This window comes from Ziziphus jujuba, chromosome 1 (assembly GCF_031755915.1).
Source record: "Ziziphus jujuba cultivar Dongzao chromosome 1, ASM3175591v1".
Classification (NCBI taxonomy): Eukaryota; Viridiplantae; Streptophyta; class Magnoliopsida; order Rosales; family Rhamnaceae; genus Ziziphus; species Ziziphus jujuba.
The window spans coordinates 5,036,238-5,058,084 of NC_083379.1; the positions used below are offsets into that span (position 1 = coordinate 5,036,238).

The following is a 21,847-nucleotide window of genomic DNA, read 5'->3' on the forward strand; positions in this document are numbered from 1 at the left end:
AAAGGAAACCACTATAAGGGTCCTGGAACCTACACAACTTGACGTAGTCCTTTGGGGACACAAGATCGTCCAAACAATTGCCGAACACGGGAAGGTCCAGAATGGGCTGGGTTTTCGAGACCAACCGAATCGATTTGGGTCTCTACGAGCTATACCTTCCTAACCAGTCCTGGATTTGGGAACTTCTGGTCTTTTGGGGCATATACAAGTCTCCATTCCCTTCCTGGAGTCGAGGCCCATTTGGGATATCCTGGTTGGGTACTGAATATTAAGAGAGATTTAAGAATAAAGTTGAAATATGTTGTTTTATTTTTTTATAATTTTATTGAAATATTATTGAAAATTTTGTTCAAAAAAAAAGAAAAAAAAGTAAGTTATAATCTATAAAATTTGTCTTTTTCAATTAAGACACAAACATTTAAATTAAGTTAAAGAGCAAACAAAAGAAAATGTCATAATGAATTAAGATAAGTTTGTTTTAAAACTGAAGTGAGAAAAAAAAAAAAAATCCCATAGCATACATATTTTATTTTCGGTAATAATAGTATATGTATTCTTTACTTCTACTAACTAGTAATGGCGAGAAAATATTATTTACTAGTAGACAAATACACACCAAAGAGAAAATTTCAACACTAGAATAGACAAACTTTTATATTTGGGGAAAACAAAATATAAATCTTGCAATCGTAATTACATATATTTAAATTTAAAAAAAAAATATTAATGGTGTTGGTAATAAAGTGTACACAGTGATGACTTGACTCGCAACTACCTCAGTGGGTCACCTCCAACAGAATGGACCAAAATGAAGCACTTGCAACAGAATGTAAGCACATTCTTCCTATACAAACTGTATATCTAATCTTTACATAAATATACCATATGCAGCTCTCGTACTGTCAAAACTTTTTTGCACAGTTTTAACATTTCTATTGATATTTTCTGCTGCGATCTTTCCTACAATAACTTCAATTACTTGGTCATCAAGTTGCACAGAAGACAAGTTAGAATAATTGTTTGGATGATTGGCTTACTTCATGTTTAACTTTTTCTGGACCTTAATTAGATTATTTTCTTGAAATTTAAACCTTTCAGTAGCAATCAAATCAACAAATATCGAAGTTCCACCTTGAAGAACCAGTAAGACCATTCTCATACTCCATTAAAGTGCCCAATAATTGTTATTTCTTTGTCATTTTAAGCAGAAGCAGACTTCTTACATGCAAAGAGACACAAACACTCAGCTGTCCATGTATGTATATATCTTCTTAATTCTCTAAACTATTTCATGTGAAGTGAAATTAAATTATGGTTGGTTCGGAAAGGATGAATTTGGTGTAGAGATTTTGATAAGTTCATCTCTGCAGCTGATAAGAGAGGGGGGGGGGGGGGGGGGGGCGGCGCGGGGGGGTGGTTGTTGGGTGGTGTTGGGGATGATGGGAAAAAATTGCAATTAATGCTAAAAGGAGCTTTTCATGTAAAGGTGGCATGGGAGAAAGATATGGTGCTATATTGGATGTCCATGGGGATTTAGCAGGATAGGAGACTTCATGGATGATGATGAATCTGATACAGAATCCAAATATGTGGTTAAAATATACTTCAGAGGGAAATTTTGGGGACTTGGCCGCTCTCTGCACTACAGCACATGGATCTCAATCCCTTGTCTCTCAGATATTATGCTTTTTGTCTTGACAATGGGAATTACTATGTCAAACACTCCATTTCACCGATATCATGTTTGCTGACAATATATCATAGAGCAGACTTGGGAGACGCATATTTGATATTTACGTTCAGGGTAATTGCTTACTCTACAATGTTACTCGATAATAATAGGGGCTATATATGGATTTTCTAAATTTTTTACATAATTTGCAGGAAAAGATAGAAAGGAGGATTTCAACATAAAAGAGGAAGCCAATGGAACTGGTGAATCCCATGAAGAATTCTTTAATGACGTCAGTGTTACGGACCATAACTTGGAGATCCGCTTGTATTGGGTTGGGAAAGGGACTACTTTCATCCCCTGAAGAGGGTCTTATGGTTATGGTCCACTCATCTCTGCTATATCTGTATGACATAGGAAGTTGTTGGCTTATATTCTTTCACAGTATTTTTAGTCGCCGTAATGGAATAAAACAGTTTAGAAACTTGAACTTATTTAAATAAAAGAAACCGAATGAAGGTAGAAACAATAAAAATTTTGTGTGTTTGTTTCCTTTTCGATATAACATGTTAGGTCATAGGAATTAGGATACATAAAATGCACGCGCATAAGCTTTCTGTTTGTTCTAAATATCCTTGTCTTTTACTTTCTCTTTGAGGCACTTATCATTATATATTTTGGAAAGGTCATACTTATTAGTGTAAAACTACCGAGGAAACAGAGGAATAAGTTTCTGTTATTTCTACACCTTGATGTCCTGCTTTTCCAATTTCTTTAGGTGGTGAATGGGGGATTTTTCAGTGGCAAATGAACCTCTCATTTATACCAATTATTTTAATTTTTCCATCTGATACTGAAGCATGCATGTGGTTCCTTCTTTCCAGGGTCTTTATGTTCTCATGTTCTATACAGAACAATCAGAACCCCATTAAAAGAAGAAGAAGAAGAAAAGAAGTAGAACATGTTATGTGGTTGATGTGGTCACTTCGATTTCATGCCTAATTTTTCTGGTATTCATTTATCATTTGGAGACGCCGTTAAGGGGATAGATATACTAGAGCAAGAGGTGAGGGATTCATAAGTACTCCATTTGTGATCATTCATAAGTACGCCGTTATGGGCATATTCATGATGGTCTAATGTAATTGTAAATAATACCGAGGGTGAGAGATAACACAAATAAACTACATCAGAAAAAACAAAATAATTTTTAACTTAACAGGAGCTTGCGTAAAATACATTATACACGAGTATGGAATAAATAGCAGGGACTGGGTAACGTGGGGCGAGGGAGGGACTTGAGGGGGTCAAGAGTGGCATATTGGCTTAGGGCAGGATTGTGGAATATGCTTATTATATGGGTCAGTAGCTGCAGGAATTAACAATCTGCCAAAAGAACCCTCTTATTATTCACCACAATAAAATAGTTGCCACTGCCATCCCTTGTCCTAGTCTTTATCTTTTTCTTCATCTTTTTATTATGATTCCTAATCTCAATTGCCAAAATTCGAACTCGAACTCGTCTTTTGATTTTTGTTTTCTTCGATCCATCTGCGGCAATTGGTAACAAGCTCAGTCGGCAGGTATGCACCTTTGAGTCCATTGTAATGGTTTGAAGACAATTGAGAGGTTGTTGGGTAACCGTGTCATAGAGAAACAGCTGAGCAACATTATCATCTAACGAGTCAGTTTGAGCCAAAAATATTTTGGTTTCGCTCCAAAATCCCAGGACATGTTGAATGCCATGAAGGGGTCCAATAGTGAATAGCTTAGTCCATGAATCTTTATTACCGTATTCACCTAATTCCCATATATCAAAACAACTTGTTGTTCTATTATCATCCCTATTCCAATGTCCATGTTGATTAACAACCAGAGCAAGGGAGTCATTGAGAAGCAGAGGATAAGGACAATGGAGGTAATAATAATAGGGAAATTGATAAGAATAAGTAGGAATAATATCATCAGGAAAAGGGGTGGTCAGAATCACCTCATTTGTGACGTCAAACGAGACAATTACATCCCTGCCATTAGGGCTGACAAGGCGGCTGAATCCTGGCCAGTGACAAAATCCATCGGCGTATACCATGTCAACTCCATGTGAAATAATCCCAGAAGATTGAATGATTTTCCAAATTTTCTTCTTGTAGCTGTAGATCTCAATCTCCGTTTTAAACGAATAGCACTTGTCGCTGAGAACGATGAAGGGCCTGTACTCATTATTTTTGGAATCGAACCCACATCCATAATTAGTCATATATAAATCATCTTCCTCCCCATCACTATCACTTGAATTCCTATAATGATCATAAGTTGGAACATCCTTGACATCTCCAGTTGCAGGGTTCCACAAGGCCAACTGTCCGGCAAACGAAACAAGTAGGACACCGTCACAGCAACAGCAGCAGCACCGTGCGGGTGTGGGTCTGATGTGGATAACTGTTTTGACTGTTGCATCATCATCATCATCATCCTCATCATCTTCGTAAGAAACGGAAACTACTCGAGTTCCTTTAAATGGGATGGAGATGAACATATAAGGATCCCTGTCACCGTCGAGAAGGGAGTATTTGGCGATGAAGTCGGAGCTGTTGATTAGGGAATGCAATGACTTGCACACCCTCTTCATTTTTATCACATCCACCACCGGCAACCTCATCAGAATTTCTATCACCAAGTCTTCCGTCAGATCATATACATTAACAAAAGATTCATTTCTTGATGATGAAGATTCAGATGATAATGATTCCCCAAATTCATGATTCATCATTGTCATCACGATAGATGATTCATACGATATTACGATAATCTAATCTAAACTCTATAGGAAAAGATGAAGGAGAAGAAAGAAGAGAATACTATGGATAGATGGATGGATGGAGTTTCAGGCATAAGCTTTAGGGATTTATTTGTAGGCTGGCCTTATTGCCCCTATCGGATATAAACAGTAACGCCACACCACCCATTATTTATTCTTGCAGATACAGACTCACAGTAGTGTAGAATTATTTGTTTGCTGAGCTGTAAACTTTAGCTTACTCTGTAAGCTTAGCCTAGTCAATCAATACATAAAACAACTGTTTCTCTCTGTATTCCAGTCTACTTTCTACATTAGTAAATTCCATTCCAATCATTGGAAAATTTGCGAAAGAATTGATGAAAACTTTTACATTTAAGTTTCAATTGAATAATTAAATTCAATATTTTAAGTATAAAGTTATTTATATTTAATTAATAGTTATATAAATAATTTTATTTTTGATCATTATTGATGATAATCAACCGTTTATATGATAAATTTTAATTGATAATATTTAATTTTTATTTTTATATTAAAATTTTAAAAATAAACTATTTAAATTGTCATTCGATATATAAATTATATTGATATAGGATTGGCGTTAGGCAAAAATTTGAAAAAAACTTTGAGTCGATGTTTAAAACAAATATATCAATGAGTAATATTATTTTAATTAAAACAAAAGCATCTAAACCTTTTTGAAAATTTATAAATTACTCAATTAATAATAATTTATTAAATAATATGTTAAATCCAAATTTAAAAATAAATATATATTTTACCCTAAAATATAAGTTAAAAAATATACCACTCACAGTATTAATATTTACTCATTCTTGCTTTATGACAGAGTCAACTGCAAATTCTATCATATACCTAACATATCCCATGAATATTATTTAAATATCAAATAAATATTTAAGGATATTGGAATACTCTAAATGATTTAGAATTACTTTTACTACTTCGAGTTCTCAAAATTGGACTCTAAAGGAGTCCAACTATCCCGTGATTCCAATTGGTCTATTGCCTAAAATTTGGGGCTTTTCTACTTATATTCAATTTCATGAAATTAAATATTTCATTAACCTCTATTAATCATTGAAACCTAAACACAATAAAAATTTCTAGGAAAAACTTCCAACAACAACCAGTTTTATGGTAAGTACTAAAATCAGCTCTAAAATAGTTATATTTTAAATATTCATCTATAATTAGCAAACTATATACCAAATAAAAGCTTGTAAGATAAGAATTGACAATAGTTAGCTCGTTAACTAAACTCACCGCCAATGGCTGAAAAATGGCCAAAAGATTTCGAACAAATTTAAACTATCATATCTCTTAAACAACTTAGAATTTGAAAATATAGAGGTTATATTTGGAATTAGAGGGTCCAAAATAGGGGGATAGAGGTATAGCTTGGACTGGGTTGGTTGGTAAGTAACCAAATCATGAAAAAATCAGTTTGTGTTGTTGCTAGCTTCGAATGCCCGATCTAGGAGTGTTCGGGAACTGCTCACCATGATTTTCTGGTTGCAGGTAGGAAATTCCATGGGCTTTGCCCAAGTTCGATGTGTGTGGTGTATGGATGGTCGAAAAGCAGCTAATTCGGCCCCGCAGGGGGGGGGGGGGGTGTAGGGGGAGGAGAAAAGAAAAGACAAAGAAAAAGAAATTGACACACGACCTCGTCAAATTGTGACATGTGACATCTATAAATTTGTGATATATGGCATTTGTAAAAGATATTCTCAAATATTCTTTTACACGTTTTTTAATAAAACTATTATAAAAAGTCGATCTTAGAAAAATAATTTCAACTTTACAAATCTATCATTTTTCAACTGTAAATATAAATTAATTGTGCCATCAGTTTACAAACTTGTGTTAACGAGCAATATACGAATGGTACATAAGTCAAAGCCATAATTTATACATATAAAAAGTCAACCTTGACCTTGCTTGATTAGTCTGAACTTCACTTTGATCTTACCATAACTTTCTGATCTCAACTTCAATTTTATCGTGTTTCTAGTTTATGAGATAATGAGTGAAACTCTAGCATGCTGAAAAGTCGACTGTAGAATTTACTTGGTCAACTCTTATCAAACTTGATAAAAGAGTGAAAATTTTCCCTACACTTTGGTATGGGTTACAAAAAGTTTCTAAATAGGCTACATACTATAGTTCACAATAAATTGATCACCTTATTGTTAGGTGTACTTTAGTGTGTCAATGGTAGATTCTGCAAAGCTTAGAATTGCCCCTATTAAAAGTTATATATAATATTTAGGATGAAATGATCTCTTTTTTTCATTTTTCATTTTTAATTTTTTTTAATTTTTTTAATGAAGCTTTTTTGAATACAATAAACTATAGTCTTGTTCATATAAGATATTGTGAAGTATTTTTAAATATAATAAACTATAATCTTGTTCATATGACATACTGTGTATCATATGTACCATGTTGTACAGAGAAAGAACAGTCTGCACACTCTTACCAAAACAACAAAAAAGCCAATCTGTATACAGTGCTTAATCTCGTTGACTAACAATATTGATAAATTATTTAATCGATGAGATTAAGACCAATAAGATGTGATGACTTTAAAGACCAATAACATGTCGAAACTGGGATGTTTTTGAAGCTCTAAACCAAATATAATGAAAAAAAAAATAATAATAAAAAGAACTTGTCTGTCTAAGGCCCACGTTATAAACAGCAACCACATTTTCAACGGATTTTGCAGCCTCTTTTTATATTAAGTAATTTTCATTAATGTATGAAACCAAGCAACCAGCTGTTAAATATTTTACGTAGATTAACCATAACTATATAATTTACTTATAAGATATATTTATATTAGTATTGGATTATTTATTAATTTATATAATAGGTTCTTTGAATTTGCTCTTTATAGTATTTTAGTTTGACTATTGAGCTAAAGGATTAGCTCTTTCTAAAACATCAATTGGCTTATCTAGTTTTTTTTTTTTTTAATTATTATTTTGTGTATATTTAAAACTACGGATAAGCCATATGACTTGTATATGATTTCTGTCTTTAAAAAGTTGAAGGATTATTAGTATTATAAGTCAGAGTGATTTGGGATTATCTTGGATCTAATTCGGAAACTTGAAAGAAAGGGTTAGAAAATATTGTGTTCATTAGCCATTGGTATTACGATTGTTTTATTTTATTTTGTTTTCTATTTTGCAAGACCATAGATAAAATATTTTAATAGCTGTTTTTGGAAGTTAATGATTCTGATCAATCGTACTTATTCAATTAATTAATATATTGTGTAAGATCTATAGGTAATTTTTTTTTTTTTGCTTAAAAGATTAATTATAGTGCTAAACATATTGAATGATGATTTGATTATATATATGAGCATGTTATATTAAATTATTATTACCGCACTAACTCCAACTAGCTATCTCAATGTCACTTCAAAAGATCGTGATGTTATATAAGCCTAACCAATGCAAGTTTAATCGATAGCCCTCCAATTGTGTCGCAAAAGAAAAATTAAGAAAAAGAAAAACCTAGAGCCAAAAAAAAGAGAAGAATCTGTTTTCTCGGCAAAATTCCTTATTCTTTCATTAACGAATATAAGCCATTTATACAAGCTAATTGCGTCTCGAACGACATTACAATTTGAAATTTGCAATGCTAAATTTTGGCATAGTTATAGCATTTTAGCTTTTCAATGGTACATCGTAAAATTTGACAATTTATTTTTTGGTATGAAATACTATATATAATAAAGTTTGTGTGGCCCACCATCATTTAATACTTTTTTATTTTAATTTGATACTTAAATTATTTTAATTTTGATTTTGAGTTGATAAAAGTGGGTCTCATTATCATTTTTTAATATTTATGACATGGTAATGCTATTTTTTAGCATCTGCCATTGGAAAGTTAATGCTAAGAATTGATATTGGTATTAATATTTATCATTGGAGAGTTTATGCCAATTCCAAATTTTAGAAATGTCAATGGCAAAATGGCATTTGCCATTGAGGTGTTCTAAAAGCAATTTAGAGATTGCTTTAGACCCAACTACCTACAAACACGATATAATAGAATATGCTAGCTCAACACTAATAAAACAACTTAACAGCTAATTACAAAAGTATCTTCAATGACTTCGTTTATTGTTAGATTTTTTTTACCACATCAGAAAAATAGACATTTACTTTAAAAAAAAAAAAAAACTCTTCAATAGATCTGTTTAAGTATTTTATCAAGCTAATGTAATAAGACCAAAAAAAAAAAAAGGTTTTGGCAAATATTATCAAGCTTTTTTACAAGCAAAATTTTCCCTAAAAAGTTAATTTTTTCGAAAAAGAAAAAACTTAACAAAATATATGCAATTAATTAATAAATATAAATAAACTTTTGACAACACAATTGTAGAACAATTTTAAAATTGACTGCACATTTATGCTATCTAAATTTAGACGATACCAATTTTTATAAGACAACAATTCACATTCACTATTGAAAATATGCTAAGAATATCTCTAATGATTTTGTCTTTTGGAACTTATGTGGTCAAAGGTTTGGAAGATGTTGATGCATAAGTGGTATAATATTTATCAATAGACAATATCTTTTTAAAATTCTTCTTTAATGGATCCTATATAAAATTTTAAATAGAATGAGTTGGCATATTGAGAGAGGAGAGAAAAGAGACTACGAATTGATAAAAAGAGAGCAGAAAGGAGAGAGACAAAGACTGTATTTATGACTCACACTGTTTAACTAACATTTGACAAGTAGAGGGTCTGTTAAACATTTTCTATTTTTTTTAATGTCATCTTAGCTTGATAGAAGTCTTGCACAATACCATTAGAGATACTTTTTTAAAAAATAGTCTGTTAGTATAATGTGGCAAAACATTTTTTATATAAATGTACCCTATTAATAGATCATTGAAGGTGCTCTATGTGATGACCAGTGTGGAAATCATCAATTAGCATGTGTCTGGAGTTGCTGTCAAACCTTCAATTTTGGATTATGGAAGAAATTTTCATTACATATAGTGTTTATTAAAACTATAGATTTTAAGTTCTTAAATAATTTACCCTTTCTGAAAGCTAGAATATGAAAAGTAATCGAGCGTGGCTTCTCAGATTCTCTTTCTAACTTCATCAGGGTTTTAAAACTAAAATTACTATTATATCCTTTAACTAATAATAAAATTCCCTTTTGCCCATTTATGTAATAGTAACAATATATACATAACAAAATAATAATTCATTATAAACAGTTAAATAATTTTTTTTACTAAACACTTAAATTTGAATTTTGAAACTTTTTACAATATTAGAATAATAATTTACCAAACACTAATAAAATTGTTCCCAAAAAAAAAAAAAAAAAACTAATTGTTGCTTCAGCAGAGCTTTTGCGAATTCTTTTATAATCTACAACAACCACAAACTTCTAAGTCTAAATTTGCAAACACATAAAAAATTTGTACATAAAATGGTGAAAATTATTCAATATCTATATATATATATATATATATCTTACATCTATCTGCTCATGAAACACATTTGCCATTCAAGAATGATCAAACTTACCTCATTCAAAAAATTTATTAGATTATAAACAACTTGATGATCGTTACCGTCCACTTGGAAAATGGAACAAAGGAACCACTAAAAGTCTTATTCCTACATATTATATCATGCCTATTAAATTGAATAAATTTTTCAATTTATATACAAGTTTTTAGTGTATAGATAGACCACCATACGTAGTATGCATAACCATGCACTCGTCCAGTAGCCAAGGTGTGGCAGCTTGGCCTTGCCTATATATTGAGCAACTAGTCATTACAATGATAATGTTATATTAGTTTAATTATAGGAATTGTGGATATGGAGTGTTCAACATCACTATGACATGTTATACTATTAGGTTATTTGGCAGCCATGGACATAATCAATACACCAAGTTGTTCAAAGGAAACAATATAAAGACTCATAAATTCATAAGAAAATTGATCCTCCGTAAACTTACCATTGTATTACCCAAGATTTTCTCCCCATAAATAGAAAGAGGGTTGGCCAGAGACCGTTCAAATCAGGTGAACTGGACAACACTAGCAGCTAGCATCCAAAAATGGATTTCGGCACCCAATCGCCGATCCCGGCACATCCTATGACCAACTGGCCAGAAATATTGCAGTCGAAGTCACCTCGATATCAACCTCCATAGTGGCCAGTGCATGTTGGCATTAGGTTGCTGGAACATGGCCAATTTCGTCTAACTCCGAGAGAGAGAGAGAGAGAGAGAGAGAGAGAGAGAGAGAGAACCTTCGTACATGAAGGGAAGAGAGAGAAAGAGAAAAAGAAAAAAAAAGGAAACTAAAATGACATGTGGCCTTATCATATTGTAACACCCCGTCTCAAAATACAACGGAAAATTTTCAACTTTGACCAAGGTTGACCGTTGACTTTGACTGTTGACCAAAGGGGTCAAAAGTTGACTTTTTGACTCGGATGGAATTCTAGGTTGACTGAGGTACCGTTACGAAGTAGAGTTGGCACGAGTTCTTAGACTAGTAGCACGTTGAAAACGGAGTTACGGTTTGAAAGTTATGAGCAAAACAAATTGAGGTCCAAACTGTCCAGAGGATGCCGAAGTTGACTTTTTATTCATGCAAAGTTGAGCTTTGACTGATGCATGGTTGTGAAGTACTCATCAATATGAGTCCGTAGACTAGTGGCACGTCCGATTTGGACATGTGGTTTGAAAGTTATGAACCTGTAGAGTTTTTCAAATACTGTATTATTTTAATATTATTTTTTAAACGTGTAACGATGTGCCACGTGTGACTTAATAAATGTGACCATGTGTCACCATGGTGAGATGCCACATGTCAACCATGCTTAATACCCTATTATTTTATTATTGTTGTTTTATATAATAATATTATTTTTTAATATTATTTAATTTAATTTAATTTATTTTATTTTCCTTTTACTTTTTCTTTTTCTTTTTCTTTTTCTTCTCCCCACATGGGGAAAAAAGGGGGGGGGGGGGGGGGGGGGGGGTGGGTGGAGGGGAACACGGGGGGAATTTCTTTCTCGTTCTTTTTCTTCTTCCTTCTCCTTCTTCCTTTCCCTTCCTTTCTCCCTCTCGGGTCTTGTCGTATTTTTTAATTTCGGCCACCACCTTGCCACACGCGCCGGCCACCGTCCAAGACCACACGCCGGAGAGCTCACCAGCCAAATTTGGCGACCGGCCGGCCGGCGACGCACCGAGATCGGGCCGGTGAAGTCGGCGGCGGCAAGTTTAAATTTTCCGGCGATTCTCGCCGTTTTCGGCCAGCCCAGTCCAAATTGCCACCCCACTTCCCCTATTTTGGGTCCTCTGAGTTCAAATATGGCCTCCAATTTCTAAAATTCGAAGCGGTTTGCGAGATACGAGGAATTGGATCTCGGCCGAATCTTTCCGGCTAAATTTCAGCCACCGCCGATCGAATTGAGCCTAATGGAGGTCGGTAATGTGATCCTCATCTTACAAGCTTTCCATAGACATATAATTTGTCAATTTTGGTTAACGTTTGTGTTAAACCCCCCGGGTACCGGGTATTATTTATCCGAATAAAATATTAATTTATTTGACTGTGTGTGAATTGTGTTTTAGGAGCACAGGTGAGTCGTGAAATTGATCCCATGGAGGATCTTAGGTTAATTGCGTGCTCAAGGTGAGTGACCCACCTTTAAAAATATTTTGGGGTAATTAATTATATTTATGTGGTGTTAAATTGATATCTGGAGTTTGTGCTCATGTGGTGGAATTTAAATATAATCGGGAACAAAATATTATATTATATATATATATATATATTTCCATTGATGCTAAATGGAATTTTGGGTTATTAAAAATTTCCCGATTATTATTTTATTGTGATTAAATGGTATTTATTATACATGAGCAAGTATTTTCATTAATTAATTGTGTCTGGATTTATATTATTTTTGGGCATAATTGGTTTGAATATTTTAAGAAAATTATTTGTTTAAATTGGTGGTTTCGAATTTCATAATTATGCCCGTGGTATATTATTTGTTGAACCCCGTGTTACGAGGAAAATTATTGTTTTATTGTTATCAATGTTTTCGTACCGGGTTTGTTAAAGGAAAATATGTGGGATGGTAAATGTGAATATTGGTATATTTCCCACGGTAATTTTGGAAAAACGGTACGGTTATAATTCATTTAGTAATTATTTTAGATGCACTCATACAGTATTGGTGTTCTGGTGTATATGTGATTTAGCGCGCAAGTTATTATGTCTCCCGTGAGTTGCCATTGGACCGTGGGCAGGCAAGTTTGATATAGTGCACATAGCCGCCTCCCTCCTTGGCCGGGATGACGGTTTCAGCAGCGGTACTGTCGGGACGCCGAAGTGCTGTTTGCAAGTTTCTCTATTTAATCTCCCCGCCAGTTGGTGCTCGGGACGCTGGGTATCGGAGGGCATCACCGGTATATGGTGTGGTGCGTCAAGTACAAATTTTTCGGATAGAAATTTCAAACCCCAAAGAGTACAAAAATTATTTATTATAATTTATTACATTTTATTTATAATTGGGGTATTTATTTATCTATTGTTTATTAAATTAATTGATCCCTTGGTTTTCAGGAAGTTCGAATAGCGGATTTTGTGAAAATGTTTTAAAAGGGGAATATTTCCAACGGAGTGAATAGTGAGGGTTTTGAGAGAAAGTATTACCTTCAAATGTTTATTTATTTAATTGCTCGGTATTGATTAATTTAACCCCTTTAGTTGTTATATTATAAATATTAAAGGTGTTCAGTAGATAGGGTCACTCACTGAGATGATTAGCATCTCACTATTTTTAAATTCCGTTCCCCTAGGTCCAGGTTGGGAGACGTTGATCGTCCGGGACGAGCCCGACGTCTCAGTTCAGTGCCGAAAGTCCAAGAAGTATTTCTTCTCTTTTTCCTCTCCATCTTGTATTGCTTCTTTATCTGTCATTGTATTAATTCCACATTTATTTGTATAATGCTCTGTATACTGTATTGGACATGTAGTTGTTATTTATGCACTGAGTTGCTGTTATTCTATGAAGTGTTGTAAAATTGTGGAATCAATTTGTAGTATTGTGGGAGGAATAAGGGGATGAATATAGAAGTGTGTTTTCAGTGCAGGAAATGTTTGGTTAGTCCTACCCTTAAGGGAGGTGCTGCCGGATTTTCCGTTGGAAGGTTCGGTGGTATTTCCCTGGGATCAGGGCTTGTCTAGGGTTCCGAGGAGGAACTTTGGACGGGTCTTGACAATATCATGACACATGGCAGCTATCAATTGATGACACGTGGTACTTGTTAAAGATCTTTTAAAACATTTCTTTGCACTTTTGTTTTGACAAAAATTGCCTAGTAAGATAAGTCTCAGAAAAATAATTTCAATTTTACAAATCCATAACTCTTAAATCATATTTCTAAATTAAGCATGCTGCTAGTTTACAGACTTGTATCTACGAGCACTATACGATGGTATAGAAGTCAAAGTCATGATTTATACATATAAAAATTCAACTTTAGCCTCACTAGATCAGTCTAGACCTAGACCTCAACTTTATATGACTATAATACTCCGATTTTGGCATGCAACTAGCCTGCAAACTCACAATAATGCGTATTTTGCAATGATGCCTTAGTTAAAATTAAGCTCTAGCCATGAGAAGAAATTAACAGTGGGATCCACTCGGTTAATCCCGATCAACTCTAATCAAACTTGGTCAAAAATTCAAATTCAAATCGTTTTCTCAGATCAGAATATTACATAACTAATGTTTAGCAAAAAAAATGATAGCTAACAAGTATTAATGGGAAAAAAGTTATAAATTTTAAATTTCTTTAATTATTTTAGATTGTTTAGATAATTTTTTAGTTTGAAAAATATAGTTTCAAATTGTATATTTAATAATTAAGTCATGATCATATAGCTCTTTTTCAAAAATTGTTGTGAAAAATTCACCGAAAATATTTGTTAAAAAAATAAACATGAAAAAACAAAAAACCTCAAAGACAAATAGTAACAGATATTGATTTTTTTATTAATTACTATCTATATATTTTATCAAGGGTTTAGTCAAAATTTTTATCTGAAAAAAAATAATAATAATAACTTTGTTACTAGGAGGTGTCCCTTGAAAATTTTACTGGATCCGCCGTGGTAGGCAAATGCATTATTGTAAAAGTTGGAGGCAATTTATATTCATATTGTCAAGAGGATTAGGTGGGAAATCAAAATACTTCATTCTGGTGTGTAAATTCCCATCGGAAAAAATAAAAAGAGTATGTATATATATGTATATATATATTAGTCTTTGTAGAAAACTGGCATTTAAATTTGGAGGAGAACTTGTTCATTTGCGGATGTATTAACTATTAATTAATAAACCATGCAATTCTGAAAGTTGAAGGGAATTTACATCTTGTCAAGAGAATTAGGTGGGAAATCAATTAACATACTTAATTTGATGTGCGAATTCCCATTGGGAAAATTGCATGTGACGAAGTTGGTAAAGTTATGTAAACAAAAAGAATTTTTTCCATAGTTTGAGATGTGACAACTTTATTGTTCATCAAGTTACTATCTTTTTAAAGTTTATCTTGTTTCTCATTATGATTAAGTTAGAGAAAAAATAATAGAAATTAAAATTTGTATTATATAATTTTAGAGCTGCAATGAAATATATATACATACATAGACAGCTACAACCCACTTCTATTTTCTCATATATTAGACAAAAAGTAAACGCAGCCCAGTGTTGAAATCTGCGTTCTCCTCATAGCATGACTACCCTACTTTTGCTTTTCCATTTTTATTGTTTTTATCATTTAGGTTTATTTTTTTTTTATTTTTTTTTATCTTTTATCAATTTTATTTTGTATATTTTTGCAAATTATACACACACACACACACACACACACACACACACACATATATATATATATATATATAAAAGAATTCTTCTATGAGACCGTCTTATTCATTTTTTTATTAGAATTTTATTTATTATTCTCTAAATTATTAGTTTAGGGTTGAGATACAAAATTATTGTTAGGTTTTAAATGAGCCCAAAAAGTGTTTACTTTGTCCTACAATTTGAGGTTTCTCACTCCCTCATTAGTTTTTGGAAAAAATTATTGTAATGAGGAAAAAAAAAAACTCAATTTAATATATTATGGATAATGTTAAACTTTTTATAGCTTCTATAAATATTATATAAGTTTAGATAATGTAACTATTATCATAAATAATAATTAAAATTCTATTTAATATATTATGTATAATGTAATTATTTAATATAATTACAAGAATAATAATAAAAAATTAATTTAATCTATTTTAGAAAACCATAAATAATCAACTTTGTTTATATTTTTCTTGTTAATTAAATTTTTGTAATATAGTATTATATGATTCTGACCAAATATTATACAATATCAATAAAAGATAATGTAATATATAATAATACATTACAAACTAGCACAATACAGATTAATATAGTTTATGTGCCTAAAAGCACAAGAAAAAGGCCCAACAAGGGGCTTACAAAGAGAACGAAGCAACGGTTTCCTCTGTTATTTAGTGTAATACAGTTATGCATAAAATATTGAACTATCTCAGTACAAACTAATACAACATAAATTAATACACAACACCGATCAATATAGTTTTGCATGCCTAAGAGCGCGAAAGAAGGCCCAACTAGGGGCTTTCAATTCCTCTGTTATTCCAGCACGAGGAGGAGGAGGAGAAGGAGGAGAAGGAGAAGGAGAGAGTGCAGTAGTCTCTACATAAAAATGTGCTCCACAACTCCGTTTATCCGGACAATCCTTGAAAGTGTTTAAATCGGATTCGAGACAAAACGTTACCTCGACCAGTAACCTAAAATTTTCTGGCTCAGAAATATCCTTGCAAGACAATGCAGGAGTAAAGTTCGTTATCTGTTTGAGCTGGTTAAGAATATCGGCAGTCAAGTACTTTTTTTCTTTAATCAAGAGTTCACTCAGAGCCTTCTGTATCACTGGAGTACGAAATAGATCGATTCCTTTCTGGAAATACTCAACTTGAGTACCAGAACCGAGGTGGAAATACCGTCCATGTTTGACCCACTCGTGGCGCCATAAGTACTCATTTGGGTTAGGGCGGTTCTGTAAACCTGGCCAATCTTTTTCGAGGTCTTTCAAGAGTTGACCTTGCAACTGAAAAACAAAAACTAAACTATTTAAGCATTTAAAAATGAAGTAATTAACAAAAAAATATAAAAATTACAAAACTAACTCACAAGATTTATATCGAAAGTTCTTGTTATTGGTGTGGACAATTCATTCAGCCAGAGGCCGTGGATTGTAAACTTGCCAGCAGGCAGATCAGAACGACAGTCCTGCTCTGGACCTGTGGAGCAGAAATTTCGTGGGTAGCATACCACAAACTTGTCAATTTTCTGTTTTCCTTCTATTTGATCAGCGAATATCCATTGGCAGGAAGAGCAGGAGGCTACCAAAATGATGAGAAATGCAATGATTCCCATCTTAAAATGATTTCTTTAATGCCTACTGTGATCTGGCTTTGCTTTTTCATCCTCATCCCTACTCATATATATATATATATATATATGATATTTTATACACATATTCAGTAATACGACGTAGTTTGGAATTTAGACCTGGTCTTGGTCATTCGCGGGCAACTTACATTTAAAACAGACTTGTTTTAAGTTGAATTTCAGCCAAAAAAAAAAAAAAAAAAAAAAAAGAATACTTGTTTTAAGTTGACATGATGGAGTAGAGCTTGTCCTCTATGCATGAATAACACGCTTGACGAACCCACGTAAGCGCATGCGCGGCCCCACCTCCCTTCCTCAATTATTTTATTTTATTTCATTTTATTTATTTACAATTCTACTTCTTAAATACTAGGGTGCCCTCTTAAGTTTCTGTATTTTGGCCCTTAAACCCCTCATATTTTCTTTCTCTTTTAGTTTTTTTTTTTAAAAAATATTTTGTTTTATTTGTTTACTATTCTGCCCCTTAAATACCAAAGTTTAAGTGCCCCCAACGTATTTTGTTCTTTAAATCAATAATTTTTTTCTTAATAAAATTTCATTGTCTTGATTAATTTTTCTTATTTTAGTTAGTTTTAAAAGATAATTTGGAATTTTTTCAATCACCATGTCTCTGAATGACATGAACGTGACATCTAAATAGTTAAAGTATTTTTGAGAAAATTGAAATAGGAAAATAAATAAAATTAATTGTGTAAAAATCTAATTATTATCAAACGATTGTATTAAAATTAAAATTGCAGAGAACAAAATAATTTCAAAATTCTTTTAATGCTTGAAAAAGGACTTAACAAAATGAAATTTTATTAAAATTACTTTTTCAATTTTATTTTTAATCATTTAATGATCATTAAAAAAAAAAAAAGCTTTCAAATTACAAACATTATAAAGCATTTAATTCTGGCCTTGTCTATTTGTAGAAAACTTGCATATAAAACAAACTTGTTATTTTACGTTCAAGTAAAAAAGAAAAAAAAGAAAAAAAATTGCGGATGCATTAGTATTATATAGAGGCGGAAAAAAAGACAGCTACTTACCCTCTCTAATTTGTCAAGACGGATCCTACTTTTAGAACCATAGCTGATGGAATGGTGGTAACCAAATTCAAAGGCTTTGAAGAAGGCTCCAGCATTACACCGGATATAGTAATAGTGTATATACAGCTACTTCTCTGTCTCATTAGAGATCGCCTCTATTTTGTCATATATCCGTCGAAAAGTAAATCCAACAGTGGTAGCTTTTACTTGGACTCCCCAGGGTATGGCAGCGCTCTCTGGATCTCTAAGCTTTCTTTTCCTTTTTTCTTGCTTTTTTCATTTCATTATTTAAGTTTTGCTTGTTATTATTTTTTTCTATTTTTTACCAATTATATATGTGTTTATATATATATATATATTTTTTTTTAAGTCCACATTAGAAAGAATATGTAATTATATGTGTGTGTATGTGTGTATATATATATATATATATATAGATATATATATATATATATATATTTAAGTCCACATTAAAAAGAATGTAAGTTATATACTGAACCATTTTTGAATTTGGGATTTTAAAACTATGAGTAATACATAAAGGATGCGATGATCAGGGTAGCAGGGTAGCTGGGTAGCTGTGTGCTATTTGATGTTTAATTCCATATCATCTATATATATATATATATATATAACTTTTAAGTTTGAAAAGATAGTTTCAAATTGTTCCAACTATATTTAATAATTTAGTCATTATTATATTGCTTTTTTCAAAAAAATTATTGTGAAAAATTCAATGAAAATATTTGTTAAAAAAATCAACATGAAAAAAAAAAAAACTCAAAGACAAATAGTAACAGATATTGTTAATAGTAACAAATATTGTTTTTTTTTTATTAATTGCTATTTATGTATTTTATCAACGTTTACTCAAAATTTTTATCTAAAAAAAAAAAAAATAATAATAATAACTTTGTTGCTGGTTATCGTTGAAAATTTTTCTGGATTTGCCGTGGTACGCAAATGCATTATTGTAACAGCCTAGACCATCCACATGCAATATTTTCTGCTTTGGGCCCTGCTCCTACGGTTTTGTTAAAATGCATCACACGGAAAAGGTATCCACATCACCTTATAAGGCGTGCTTCGTTGCCCTTTTTAATCAATGTGGGACTTTACAATCCATCCCCCTTGGGGTCCAGCGTCCTCGCTAGCACACCAATTCGGGTACTGGCTCTGATACCAACTGTAATAGCCCAGACCATCCGCATGCGATACTGTCCGCTTTTGGAGCAAGGTGGTGAGCCCAAACCTTCCCCTCACGGGTTTAAATGCGTCTCAATGGGTTAGGAAGCAAAACCGTGAGGGGTAGGATTGGGCTCACCATCTAGCTTCCAAAGTGGACAATATCTCAGTTGGGTCTGGAAGGCCCAGGCCAGTGGGACTGGCAGGTGAAGGGGTGGGACACCTAACCACTGAGAGGTCTGGGCTGTTATAGTTGGTATCAGAGCTAGTACCAGGATTTGTGTGCCAGCGAGGATGCTGGGTCCCAAGGGGGTGGATTGTGAAGTCTCACATCGGTTGGAAAGGGGACCAAAGCACGCCTTATAAGGTGGTGTGGATATCTTTCTCGTGTGACATGTTTTGATAAAACCGTGTGGGTGGAGCCCAAAGCGGACAATATCATATGCGAGTGGTCTGGGCTGTTACAATTATTGTAAAAGTTGGAGACAATTTATATCCATATTGTCAAGAGGATTAGGTGGGAAATCAAAATACGTCATTCTGTTGTGTAAATTTCCATCGGGAAAAATAAGAAGAGTATGTGTATATATATATATATATATTAGTCTTTGTAGAAAACTGGCATAAACAAAATTTTTATTATTTTAAATTTGGAGGAGAACTTGTTCACGCGGATTTATTAACTATTAATTAATAAACCATGTAATTCTGAAAGTTGAAGAGAATTTACATCTTATCAATAGAATTAGGTGGGAAATCAATTAACATACTTCATTTGATGTGCGAATTCCCATTGGGAAATTGCATGTGACGAAGTTGGTAAAGTTATGTAAACAAAAAGAATTTTTTCCATAGTTTGAGAAATGACAACTTTATTGTTCATCAAGTTACTATCTTTTTAAAATTTATCTTGTTTTTCGTTATGATTAAATCAAGTTACTATCTTTTTAAAATTTACCTTGTTTCTCATTATGATTAAGTTAGAGAAAAAATAATAGAAATTAAAATTTGTATTATATAATTTTAGAGATGCAATGAAATATATATACATACATAGAGAGCTATAACCCACTTCTCTTTCCCATTTTGGTGTTTTGTTAAATCAATTACTTCTATTTTCTCATATATTAGACAAAAAGTAAACGCAGCTCAATGTTCACATTTGCGTTCTCCTCATGGCATCATTGCCCTACTTTTGCTTTTCCATTTTTATTGTTTTTATCATTTAATTTATTTTTTTTTTGAGTCTTTTATCAATTTTATTTTGTATATTTTTGCAACACACACACACACACACACACACACACACATATATATATATATATCAAAGAATTCTTCTATGAGGATGTCTTAATGATTTTTTTATTAGAATTTTACTTATTATTCTCTGAACTAATTCAAGGGTTGAGATACAAAATTATTTTAGATTTTAAATGAACTCAAACAGTGTTTACTTTATCCTTCTACAATTTTAATATATTACTATATTCATTTAAACCAACAAAATATCTTTTAGTCTCAACCTTTGAATCAATTAAAGGACTTATGATAAAGGACCTAATAATTTTTCCATCAACATGTCCTAATGAAAATTGACTGTATATATAATATAGGAGAATTCTTCTACGAAAACGTCTAATTGTTTTCCATCAGCACTTCACTTATCAGTATATATGTATATATATATATATATATTTAAGTTGATATTAAGAAGAATGTATTTGGAATTTTTTCAATCACCATGTCTTTGAATGACATGAAAGTGACATCTAAAAAGTTTGAGTATTTTTGAGAAAATTGAAATAGGAAAATAAATAAAATTAATTGTGTAAAAATCTAACTATTATTAAACAGTTGTATTAAAACTGTAGAGAACAAAATAATTTCATTTAGTGATCATTAGAAAAAAAGCTTTCAAATTACAAACATTAGAAAGCATTTAATTCTGGCCTTGTCTATTTGTAGAAAACTTGCATATAAAATAAACTTGTTATTTTAAGTTCAAGTGAAAAAATAAAAAAAAGAAAAACAATTGCGGATGCATTAATATTATATAAAGGTGGAAAAAAAGACAGCTACTTACCCAGAGGTGGCAATTTGGGTCATGACACGGCGACACAACTCGAAAACGACATGGAATAAATGAGTTTGAGTTTATTATAAATGAGTTTGGATCATAATCGGATCAATCCGTTTAACACGATTATTAATTGTGTCATTTTCGGATTGACCCATTTAACTCGAAATTGACCCGTTATGACTCATTTATTAAACGTATTAGTTTCAATCCGACATGATTATATACCTATTACAACCCATTTAAATTTAATTTTAAATTATAATTTTACCCATAATATATTATTTAATAAATAAAAAATATTATAAATTAAAAAACTTTATAAAAGTAATTTTTTATAAAAGCAGGTGTATTGAGATTTATGTATTGTGGATTAGGATTTGCGAATATAATTTGAGGGTATATTACTATGAAATTTAAATATTGTATGTTAATTTTTTAATG

At 32.1% G+C, this 21,847-nt stretch overlaps 2 protein-coding genes across 4 annotated transcripts in view; both read right to left on the reverse strand.

The window, feature by feature from the left end:
* Positions 1–1,518: 1,518 nt before the first annotated feature.
* The window catches only part of LOC125423509 (putative F-box protein At3g17480), a 31,721-nt gene continuing 11,392 nt past the window's right edge, over positions 1,519–21,847 (reverse strand). The window contains exons 2-3 of one of the 3 annotated variants that reach the window (XM_048477991.2): positions 3,663–4,145; positions 1,519–2,076 (exon numbers count right to left, since the gene is read on the reverse strand). In XM_048477991.2, coding sequence (XP_048333948.2) covers positions 2,071–2,076; positions 3,663–4,145 — 489 coding nt within the window. In that variant the 3' untranslated portion in view covers positions 1,519–2,070. Of the gene's footprint in view, positions 2,077–2,836; positions 4,146–21,847 lie in introns of those variants that run through there. The other 2 variants (XM_048477985.2, XM_060813867.1) reach the window with 2 other exon arrangements.
* Positions 16,053–17,081, reverse strand: LOC107412111 (ribonuclease 3). The gene is made up of 2 exons (XM_016019827.4): positions 16,826–17,081; positions 16,053–16,742 (listed from the first exon to the last, which is right to left on the reverse strand). Exons 1-2 carry the CDS (start codon positions 17,069–17,071, stop codon positions 16,203–16,205), a joined length of 786 nt encoding a protein of 261 aa, XP_015875313.3. The 5' UTR covers positions 17,072–17,081; the 3' UTR covers positions 16,053–16,202.

Excerpts from the sequence above, each read along its gene's own strand:
- LOC107412111 (XM_016019827.4), bottom strand. The coding sequence starts at position 17,071 with ATGGGAATCATTGCATTTCTCATCATTTTGGTAGCCTCCTGCTCTTCC. Across the intron at positions 16,743-16,825 it reads GAACTTTCGATATAAATCTT|TTGCAAGGTCAACTCTTGAA; the intron begins GTGAGTTAGTTT and ends TTTGTTTTTCAG.